This window comes from Dipodomys spectabilis, unplaced genomic scaffold, assembly GCF_019054845.1.
Source record: "Dipodomys spectabilis isolate Male_0828 unplaced genomic scaffold, ASM1905484v1 ptg000273l, whole genome shotgun sequence".
NCBI lineage: Eukaryota > Metazoa > Chordata > Mammalia > Rodentia > Heteromyidae > Dipodomys > Dipodomys spectabilis.
In genome coordinates, this window is record NW_024870950.1 from 407,972 (window position 1) to 419,728 (window position 11,757).

Sequence of the window (11,757 nt, forward strand, 5' to 3'; positions counted from 1 at the left end):
TTTGCCAGTACTGGGGCTTGAACTCAGGGCCTGGGCGCTGACCCTGAGCTTCTTTTGCTCGAGGCTAGCACTCTACCATTTGAGCCACAGAGCCACTTCCGGCTTCTTCTGCGTATATGGTACTGAGGAACCCAACCCGGGGCTTCATGCCTTTGAGGCAAGCACTCTACCACTAAGTCACATTTCCAGCCCAACAAACTAGTTTTTCATGGCTTGTTTTCAGTATCTCAGAAAGTCAGAGTTATGTCGGTGCAATCGTGGCCAGAGGCAGGGAACAGGAACACATGGCCCTCGGGCCGTAAGAGACCCTCAAAATCGCACTTGCACTCCCTTTGCGTCCCATTGGCTGCCGGTGCCACCTACTTTGACAATTCTGTGAGATCCATAAAGGAAGTTACAAATATCCAAACGACTCTGAGAGAAAAAGGACTGCAGCCCCGCGAGTCCAGCAGGACTAACAGTGCCCACCTACCCGCAGCTGCTCGGGGCTCCAGGACACAGAGGAGCGCGGGCGCAGCCCCGTCACTATCTCAGTTACTCAGGAGAAGCCGCGCGAGCGCGTTCCCCGGGGCCATGCAAAGCCCCAGGCAGCTGACCCGGCAATTCACGGGAAGAACAGACGCCCGGGGCTAGGTCCTGCCCCTCCGGGGGGCCCCGCCTCTCGCAGCCGTCGGTTTGGTCCCCGCCCACCACACGGCCTCCGCCCCTCGTTCAATGCCCCATCCGGGCCTCGGCGCTTCGGAAAATCACGCCCCTCGAGCGCATCACCCTATCCGAGCTCGCGCCCAGCCCAGGAGTCCCCGCCCCCCGAGCGCTGCCCAATCAGGTCCCGTCCCACCTAGGGCCGGTCCCCGGGCTTTGGTCCGGCCGGCACCCCGCCCCGCTCCGCCCCCCGCCCGGCTCCGCCCCCCGCCCCGCTCCGCCCCCCGCCGGCCCGGTGGTGGAGGCGCCGCGCGGCGACCCTCGGAACCCTTGCGGTCTTATCATGGCGCTCCGAGTGGTTAGGAGCTTGGGGACCGCGGCCTGCAGCCTGCGCACGGCCCTGGCGCCCGCTGCGCCCTGCCCGCTGCGGGCCTGGCGGCTGAGAGCGGACGCCGTCCGCACGCTGCGCACGGGACCCGCGCTGCTCTCGGGTAAGCGCGGGGCACGTGGGCGACCCGTCACCTCCCTCCCCTCGGCCGGGCGAAGGTTGCGTCTCCCTCCCGGGCCGTCCGGCCGGAGCAGCCCGCGGTCCTGCCCGGTCCCGGTTCTGTGGCCCCTCTGCCTTCTGAGCGGGGCCAGGAGACACAAGCAGGCTCTGTGTCCTGGGTAGAAAGGGGGCCGGGGGAGGAGGCGCGCTGGACCCAGGGCAGGGGCGTCCCGGCTCGGCCTGGGGAGGCTCTTTGTGAGCCCCGTGTGCACAGAGCCCCTGCCTGGGGTGGTCTGTAGCCTACTAAATGCACCGAGTACTCGAGGGTTTGGCAGAAGCACTCGTTAATATTAAAGCAATTTACTTGTTAATATTAAAGCAACGGGGCCAGAGTTTCATTCGCTCTCCTGAAAGCTCGCATTGCGGGCAGCACAGGCCTAACTTAAACGGAGTTGGAACAACTGGGACACCTGCCCGTAAATATCTTGGCCATTTGTGCTGCTTTAGCACAAAAAGCCCCAGTGGAGAGGAAGCATTTTCTTTATGTGCAAAGACTTGAGACACTGACTGCCCTTTTTAAGAACTTGGGCTTCTTGTTTAGGGTGTATTACACCCGGAGGAAATGTTTGGAACTGGAATTGTTGATCATTTTATTCCACAGTTTGGGGCCTGCTAATATTACCTCAGCTGTCTTTGATACACATCAGTGCATTACTGATTTGAACACGAGGGCAAAGCATTTTCAGACAAAAATTAATTTCAAGTCTGCTCCTTTTGCTTCTCTCTTTTGGCTAGTCAGCATTATCCTATCTTTAGATGTTTACATTCTAGTCATTTAGTTAAATATTGCTCAGAATATCAATGCCCATGATCTAGTTAAGCACCTAGGTTTTATTTGTAATTCACTTGTTTTTTAATTGGCACATTATTATATTTATAGGGTATTGTGCACTCAGGCTTTTAAAAGCAGACAGTCCAGGGCTGGGAAGTGGCTCAGTGGTAGAGTGCTTGCCTCGAATGCATGAGGCCCTGGATTCGATTCCTCAGCATCACATAAGCAGAAAAAGCGGGAAGTGGTGCTGTGGCTCAAGTGGTAGAGTGCTAGCCTTGAGCTGAAGTGCTGAGGGAGCCCAGAGTTCAAGCTCCATGACCAAAAAAAAAATGAGAGAGAGAGAGATAAAAGCAGACAGTCTACTACCAACTCCGGTTCTACTTTTTCTGAGCTGTGAGATCTTTGGTATGGTTACTTTTCTGTTTGCTCATTAGAAATGGAGATAGCTGAGAATTTAGCTTAGTGGTAGAGTGCTTGACAAGCATGCATGAAGCCCAAGAGTTTGGTTCCTCAGTACCACATAAACAGAAAAGGCAAGAAGTGGCACTGTGGCTCAAGTGATAGAGAGCTAGCCTTGAGAACAGAGGCTCAAGGACAGTTCCCAGGCCATGAGTTCAAGCCCCAGAACTGGCCAAAAAAAAAAGTGGAGTTAAAACCTATCTTAGAGCTGTTGGGAGGATGAAATGAATTTATGTAATTTCTGGACTTACAACTTGATACCTAACAGGCACTGAATACACTTTGTTAAACATCAGTGTATAGTACCAAATAAATACAAAGGGAAAACAGACTCACAAAATATATTTTACCTGATCATTGAACAGCCTTTTAATGAATGACTTATCGTGATTCTCTGAGGCCAAAGCCCATGTTTATCAAGATCCAATTAAATGGAGTTACTTGCCTAATCTGTCCACTTTTTCCTGTTAGTTCAAGAGAATCATAATAATACAATTTTAGGGCCAAGTAGTACACATAGTAAAAGAAGTCAGCACTTTAGCCGGGCGCTGGTGGCTCAAGTAGCTGGGAGTGGCGCTGTGGCTCAAGTGGTAGAGGGCTAGCCTTGAGCTGAAGAGCTGAGGGACAGTTCCCAGGCCCAGAGTTCAGGCCCCAAGACTGGACCCCCCCCCAAAAAAAAAAAAAAAAGAATTTTAAGAACTTAGTCAAGTTATAATTGTCCAGGGAAGTCTCTTTCTTTTTCTTTTTTTTCTTTTTTTTTTGTCGGTCATGGGGCTTGAACTCTGGGCCTGGGTACTGTCCCTCAGCTCTTCAGCTCAAGGCTAGAACTCTACCACTTGAGCTACAGTGCTGCTTCCAGTTTTCTGGTGGTTTATTGGAGATAAGAGTTTCACAGAGTTTCCTGCCTGGGCTGGCTTTGAACCAAGATCTTCAGATCTCAGCCTCCTGAGTAGCTCGGATTAAAGGCATGAGCCACCAGCACCTGGCTGTTTCATTTCTTTATAAGTATGTTTCAGTGAAGCTTTCCAAAGTCAACTCTTATCTACTTAAAAAGAAACGTTTTTTTTTATTGTGAAAATACTGTTCAGAGGGGTTACAATTACATGGGCAAGATAATGAGTACATTTCTTATCAAGCATTGTAGCCTCCTCCTTTGTTTCCCCTTCCCATTCCTTAAGAAACATATTTTTTTGAGCTCAGATCATCCTCTTGCTTCAGCCTCCAAGTAGCTTTAACTAAATGTACATGCCACTATACCTAGCTTTTTTTTTTCTTCTTCTTTTTTTTTTTTTTTTGGTGGTACTAAGAGTTAGTTTTAGCTGGGTGCCAGAGGCTCACACCTGTTATCCTAACTACTGAAGAGGCTGAGATCTGAGGATCTCTGATGAAGCCACTCAGGGCAGGAAAGTCCATGAGACTCTTAAACTACCAAAAAGTAAGAAGTGGAGCTGTGGCTCAAGTGGTAGATCCTTAAACAAAAGGAGCTGAGGGGCAACACCCAAGCCCTGAGTTCAAGCTCCAGGACTGGTTCACAAGAAACATTATTTTGACATATGCTCTTTCTAAATTTTTGAGGGTGTCAAACTTGCAACCCTGCTATTTCCTAAGTAGCTGAGATTATTAGTTATGACTACCACACCCAGCACATATTATTTCTTATATGAACTTTCTTTTGGTGCTACAGGGGTTTGAACTCAGGGCCTTGCATTGGCTAAGCAGGTGCTCCACTGCTTGAATCAAACTCCTAGCTCTTAAAATGAACAATCTTTATGCTGTGTTCCTAATCCCATCACCCAAAGTCTTACCTTTCTGCAAAATAGACCAGTAAAGGGTAAGTGTACTTTTAAATGTGCTTCAAAGATTTGGGTGTGAGGCTATGTAATTTTAAAGCCTAAGTATTATGATCCTGGGCACCAAAGATGCACAGGTGTTCCTGTATGTCTAATACCACCATTTTAGAATCTAAGGCCTTTAATTTTTACATGTATTTACAAAGATCTTTGCCCTTTTATGGTCTGTGTACTACCTGCAGGTGGTATCAATAAGGCAAACTCGAATTCTGGAAAGCTCTGGCTTTTTGACAGAAATGATGTGAAAGGATTGTTTAAAAACTAATGATACGACATTTCTAAAATATCAATCTTCTGTTTTAGTGCGTAAATTCACAGAGAAACATGAATGGATAATGACAGAAAATGGGATTGGAACTGTTGGAATCAGCAATTTTGCACAGGTATTGGTTTAGATAATTTGTATTATCTCTCCTTTGCAAAGTATTTATTCTTTGTAGTGTATTGGGTCCTTTTAAAGCCCCTTAGAAGAAAATAAAGTGAAACAAATAAGGTGTACTTAAGGGCAATGTGTGGTATCATCAGGTAAGGTGCCAGGCATAGTGCTGTACACCTGTGGCACTTGGGAGATTAAGACAGGTGTATCCAATCTTGGTTACATAGTAATAACCTGTCTTAAAACATAGCTGGATACTGTGACTCACCCCTGTAATTCTAGCTACTCAGGAGGCTGAGAGCTGAGGATCGGGGTTTGAATCCAATCCATGCCCCCCCCCCCCCCAAAAAAAAAAAAAATCCATGACTCTTACTTCCAGTTAACCAGAAAATGCTAGACTGGAGATGTGGCTTATGTGTAGAACATCAGTTGAAAAGGCCAAGCAAGAGCAGAAGAGTTTGAGCCCCAGTACTAGTACCCAAAATAAAACAAAACAAAAACAAAGGACATTAGGTCAACATTTAAAAGAAGAATACTTTCAGTAAAAAACAAACAAATAAAACTATTCAGTTAAGAAAAGGAGGAGCAAGCAAAGTGCTGAAGGAGTGCCAGCATTTTATGGGTACAGTGACACCCATGGGACCCCATCTTTACTGTTTTTGTTTTTGTTTTATTTTGTTGTTGTTTTGGGTCTTGAACTCAGGGCCAGGGCGCTATCCCTGAGCTCTTTTGCTCAAGGCTAGTGCTCTACCACTTTGAACCACAGGGCCACTGGTTTTCTGGTGGTTAATTGGAGATCAGAGTCTCAGACCTTCCTGCCCAGGGTACCTTCAAAACGTGATCTTCAAATCTCAGCCTCTTGAGTAGCTAGGATTGTAAGTGTGGGCCTTCGTGGGTATTTTACTGGGATATTTTTCAAAAGAAAATGAGAAGCCAACAAGAGACATGATTTTCACCTGGATCTATGTATGAGTGAGACCAGAGGAAGAGGCAGATGTTAACTGGACAGAAATTCCTCTGGAAGGTGGCTCAGTAGTAGAGTGCTTGCCTTGCATGCCTGAGGCCCTGGGCTCGATTCCTCAGAACCATATAAGCAAAAAGAAAAAAGCCGGATGTGGTGCTGTGGCTCAAGGGGTAGAGCACTAGCCTTGAGCTGAAGAGCTGAGGGACAGCGCCCAGGCCCAGAGTTCAGGCCCCACGACCGGACCCCCCCAAAAAAAAAAAAGAAAAAGAAATTCCTCTGACATACTGGAGAGTCACTGGCAGTATCTTCTTTATTGGCTGCCTGGTACAGGGTATCTTGTGAAATACTATATAAGACACACTTGCCTCTGACTTTATCAATGGAGGGAGTCCCCCCACATGGAAAAAACATACAAAATGGTGATGTGAGGGGATCTGAGTCACTCACCTGAGGGAGAGGCCACTTCTTCTGGAGGTTTTAGGAAGACAGGGTTTGTAGAATCAATGAGTGGGCTTTCAGCCAGTGCAGCCGGTCATGGTGTCAGTAAAACTGCAGAAGTGGAAAAGCACAGTGTGTTCAGAAGATCTAGGAGTCTCCTTACAGGCATATCATTTATGCCAGGGCCCAAATCTGATTCATGTGCAGTGTAGCTACTGAGTTAAGATTCGTTTTTATATTTTTTATTATATGTGTCTTATTTACATTTTTTTTTGTTTTTTGTTTGTTTTTTTGCCAGTCCTGCGGTTTGAACTCAGGGCCTTGGCACTGTCCCAGAGCTTCTTTTTGCTCAAGGCTAGCACTCTACCACTTGAGGCCCCACGCCACTTCTGGCTTTTTCTTTGTATGTGGTACTGAGGGATGGAACCAGGACTTCATGCATGCTAGGCAAGCACTCTACCACTAAGCCACATTCCCAGCCCCTAAGTATTTTTTGTTTTTGGTTGGTCGGTTGTGGGGCTTGAACTCTGGGCTTGGCGCTGTCCCCTGAGCTCTTCAGCTCAAGGCGAGCGCTTTACCACTTGAGCCACAGCATCACTTCCGGTTTTCCAGTGGTTTTTTTTTTTTTTTTTTTTTAATTGGAGCTCAGAATCTCACGGACTTTCCTGCCTTGTCTGGCTTTGAACCATGATCCTCAGATCTCAGCCATCTGAGTAGCTAGGATTATAGGCGGGAGCCACTGGTGCCCAGCTCCCTAAGTATTCCTTAAGTGTAATTTTTTAGAATCTTAACTATATGGCAAGGCTAACCTTAAACTCACAATCTCCTGCTTCTACCTCCACAGTGCTGGGATTATAGGCGAACTCGCACTACCATATCTGGCCAGTGTTTACACTGTCAAATGTTTGTAATGAAAGTCAAAATATGTAGCTATAGGGGATTTAGTGTTTATCTTTTTCCTTTGTGCTGGGGGTAGGGTGGGGAGAGAAAGCTTGATTCATTGAAGGGTTTTCTGTTGTTTTGGTGTTTTTCTAGGAAGCTTTGGGAGATGTTGTTTACTGTAGTCTGCCTGAAATTGGGACAAAATTGAAAAAACAAGGTGAGTGTTTTTCTTATTTTGTATTTATGTAGTCAGTGAATTTTCCCTGCCTAATCTTTTCCAGAACAATTTGCTTGTACCCTGGATCAGTTAGAGTGCTTTCAATTTTTGAGGCAGAATATTCAAATGGAAGGGTTCAACAATTAATACAAGTAGTCTGGAGGTGAGTAGATTAAGGATTGGTTCATTGAAAGCCATTAAAGACATGGATTCTCTGTGTACCTTCTGAATCAGTGCTGTCAAGTAGAAGAGGGTGAGCTCTCCTCCTTGTCTCTGTTGAGAAGGAATGCCTCCCCCAGAATTCTCTCAGCAGACCCTGTCTGGGTTTAGTGCTACCACTAACCGTAAGAGATAAAGTAAAAAAGGGTTGGGGGTGTAGCTCATTGGTAGAGCACCACAAAAATAAAAGTAATTCTGCCTTTCTTTGCAGGCAAGAGAGAGTGTCAAGAACGACTGTAATAATCTGGTCGCACGATTTACCAGCTCTATGACTAAACTTGAGGTCTCATAAATTATGGTATTTACCACATGTAGCTGTCAAAAGGTTTAGTTAAATGAATACGATAAAAAGTACAAGATTGACGTGTTGCTCAGTGGTAGAGTACTGTCTTCATGTGTATAAGGCTCTAGGTTTATTCTATAGCACCACCACAGCAAAAAAAAAACACAGAAGTTTGACCAATGGTAGCCTGTTGTTCCTTGGCATATATAAGAGAGTGTGAGTTATAATATCTTTGACAATATTTGCTAGGTATTCCTCTCCACACATCATTTATGTTCTTTGAACTTACGTTTGGCACTACTGGTGTTTGAACTCAGGGCTTAGCAGGTAGGCAGATTTTCTACTCCTTAGTGCTGGACTTAATTCTTGTATGTTCTTGTAGAAAGCTTTATTGTTTTAGCATTCAGTGTTGAATCTGGTTTATTTCTTGTTGTTGTTTCTTAAGCAAGGTCTTGCTGTATAGCCTGGTCTAGCTTTGAACTTGTGGTCCAGCTGAGTACTAGATTATAGAGGTTCACTACCACACTTGACTGCGGCAGATAGATCATGTTTTCTGTGTGTGTGAAGTAAGAGTTAAGCCTTCATTTTCTCTCCCATATGTTTACTCATGTGTTCCAACACAGGCTGTCAGCATAGTCTGGTTTTGGTGGGGTCCTTTTTATAAGAACTAAGCCCATTCATGAGGGCTCTTCCCTTAGAATCAGTTACTTCCTGAAGCCCTACTCCTAACACCAACACAGGGTTAGGTCTTATTTTTGTTATCCATCTGTTTAAAGAATATCAAAGTGCCTAAGTTATTTTCTCTGGATGGTGAGGTTTTTTAGCTGTTTGACTGGCTTGTGCTTGTGTATACAAGTGTATATTTTTCTTGCTTGGGGTTTGCTGAGCTTTTTGGATCTATAAGTCAATTTTTTTTCCAACAAATTTGGAGATTAAAAAACTAATATTGCTGGGCTGGGAATGTGGCTTAGTGGTAAAGTGCTTGCCTAGCATCTATGAAGCCCTGGGTTCAATTCCTCAATACCACATAAACAGAAAAGGCTAGAAATGGTTCTGTGGCTCAAGTGGTAGAGGGCTAGCCTTGAGCAAAAGAAGCTCAAGGACAGTGCCCAGGCCAGGCCTTGAGTTCAAGCCCCAGGACTGGCCAAGAAAAAAAAAATTATATTGCTTGAAGATTTATTTGTACTGTTTCTATTCTTTTGTGGCTTTAATTACATGTTTTGGGGTTGATACTGTCCCGTGTACTGCAGAGACTCTGGTAGGACTTCTGAATTCAACAGTTTTCGTTGTTTTTCCCAGCACTGGGGTTTGAACTCAGGGCCTCATGTGGTTAATTTCAACTGATGGTTCCTTTCTTCTGTTGTCTCTAATCTGCAATAATGCTGTTTTAGATATTCTATTTCCAGTATCCATTTAAAAGTGTCTCATTGTGAGTGTTCCCCATATGTTTGTCCATTCACTGTCATAGTCTTAAGATTCTCTGCTAATACCAAGTCATTTGAGGATCTATCCCTGTTAGCTCCGTTCTTCTCCATAGTTCCCCTTTCGAGGATTTTTTTTAGACAGACTAGCTTTCTTCTGGTGTTTTAGTCACCCTGTGTTTTGGGTGGGCACTGTTGCTTAAGGGAAAGGCTGTATAAGTGAAGATCTCAGTCAGTTCCTTTAAGGGGTGAGTTTGCTTTCAAACGAACAGCTTTCCAGAGTTTTCTTTTTTTTTTTTTTTGGGTCCGGTCGTGGGGCCTGAACTCTGGGCCTGGGCACTGTCCCTCAGCTCTTCAGCTCAAGGCTAGCACTCTACCACTTGAGCCACAGTGCCACTTCTGGCTTTTTTCTTTTTGCTTATGTGGTGCTGAGGAATCAAACCCAGGGCCTTATGCATACAAGGCAAGCACTCTACCACTGAGCCACCTTCTCAGCCCCCCAGAACTTTTATATGCTTGTTTTTTCAGAGTTTGTAATTGCAGGAAAGTTGGCAGATACAAGGTATTTCTCCATTTCTGGAACCTCTGGAGAATTTTTTCTTTTTCTAAGGCTCCAATAAGTTTGAAGAACATTGTTTCGCTGAACTTAAGCATATCTGGTATCCAAGGGCTCCACTGTTTGTAGTTCACTGTTCAGAAGAGATAGGTCCACTTTATAGAGGCGATTTACACCCTGTTCATAAATAATAAGAGCATGATTAAAAAAAAAAAAAGATGGCTTTATTTTTTGTCGGTCACTCTGCTCTTTAGCTCAGGTGAGCACTCTACTGCTTGAGCCACAGGGCCACTTCCGGTTTTCTAGTGGCTTATTGGAGATAAGAGTCTCATGGACTTTCCTGCCCGGGCTGCCTTTGAACCATGATCCTCAGATTTCAGCCTCCTGAGTAGCTAGGATTACAGGTGTGAGCCACTGGTGCCTGGCTGCAGATGGCTTTTAGAATTTTTGACAGAGAGGCAATCACCTCTCTATATTTGTATCTTCGGGTACTTGACACAATATTTTAATTTACTTCACTCAGATGAGTTTGGTGCTTTGGAAAGTGTGAAAGCTGCCAGTGAACTCTACTCTCCTCTGTCTGGAGAAGTAACTGCAGTTAATGAAGCACTTGCAGAAAATCCAGGGCTTGTCAACAAATCTTGTTATGAAGATGGTAAGTTGTTCCCATTTTTATCCTTGCCTAGTTTTTCCTAAACTCTTGTTTCATGCCTAACCTAGTGAATTAGGATAACCTCAGTTTCCTCCATTAAAAAGATGGATTAAGGCTCACAAATATTTGTGAGGGTCATGAGGAGTCAGTAAGTGGTAGGGTAAGGGTTAGGTATGATTGGTTCTCTTCACCTTCTAGCCCTCTAGTGTTTCACATGCCTTTAGCCTCAGTAGCTCCAGGGTTGTACCTCCCCTGTGATACATGAGTGCACTTGTTAATTTGAGTCCTTGTTTGAAGATTCAGATGGCAGTTGTTTATGTTCATTATAGTCTAAGAGTTTGTAATTTATTGTGATCAGCCTTTAGGGCCAAAATTTAAAGTTTCACCAACAAATAATGTATATGCATGAGATTAATTTGATTGCTAATTGAATTTACTAGATCAATTTTGAAGCACTGAGAAATTTACATTTTGAATGAATTTAAGACTCTTTAAAAGGGTAATTTGGAATACAACGTTTTTGTTTTGGTTGCAGGTTGGCTGATAAAGATGACACTGAGTAACCCTTCAGAACTAGATGAACTAATGAGTGAAGAAGCATATGAGAAATATGTAAAATCTATTGAGGAGTGAAAATGGCAACCTGAATAAATTAGAGTGAAGTAACTTACTGCAGCATAGTTGTCTAAATTAGTGGTGGATGAAAAACTTAACATTTTGCAATGACGCAACACTTTCTAGTAGGAAAAGCAACGACTCAACGCTACTATGAGAGAAAATACCCTTCATTTTCCAGTGATTGCAGACAAACACCTTATGTTCTTTTTTGCCATACATTAATCAATTTTAGACTAAACTCTAGGATTTGGTATTCAGAATTCATTGCCCAGGGTAAAATCTAGAGATTATGTATCAATGTATCAAGGATAATACTGTGATCATACATCCTGTTGTAATTTTATATCCACCTCTGGATTTGGATTAACCTAATGATCTTGCCATTTGAAATAACTGGAAGTGGAAGAAAGTACTTGTTGGACAGCCTCAGATGAAGAATTCTAGCTCCATTTTATAATGCACTGCATTTGCTGGTGCTATTTTTATACAGTGAAGCAACAGGTTTGCAGCTAAGTGAGAAAATAAATAAAATATTAAACCTCTTCATTAATCATGGTTTTCTTATGTTAATATTGAGTTCATTTCATGACTCAAGTTTTCTCTTGTGTTAATAAGTCATTTCATGACTCGTTAATTTTAAGTTTGTGCAAAGTTGTTGGCTTTTATGTGGGTCTCACAAATGCTAAACACACTTTACCACTGAGCTACATCTCCAGCCCTGGGAAATTGATTTTACAAAGAAAATTTAAGCTGTAACATGAAAAGCTTGGAAAATTTTCCTTTTAGTTATAAATCTGTTCTTTCTTAAGGGAAAATTGAGATAATTGGTAACTTTTTTGTGTGTGTGGTTTCTTGGAGATA

At 43.9% G+C, this 11,757-nt stretch overlaps 1 protein-coding gene across 1 annotated transcript; it reads left to right on the plus strand.

The window, feature by feature from the left end:
* The first annotated feature begins 938 nt into the window (after positions 1 to 938).
* On the plus strand, positions 939 to 11,447 carry Gcsh (glycine cleavage system protein H). Its single transcript, XM_042700745.1, has 5 exons — positions 939 to 1,133; positions 4,574 to 4,653; positions 7,084 to 7,147; positions 10,150 to 10,281; positions 10,814 to 11,447. The coding sequence occupies exons 1-5, from the start codon at positions 986 to 988 to the stop codon at positions 10,909 to 10,911; spliced, it is 522 nt and encodes a 173-aa protein (XP_042556679.1). The 5' UTR covers positions 939 to 985; the 3' UTR covers positions 10,912 to 11,447.
* The last annotated feature ends 310 nt before the right edge of the window (positions 11,448 to 11,757 follow it).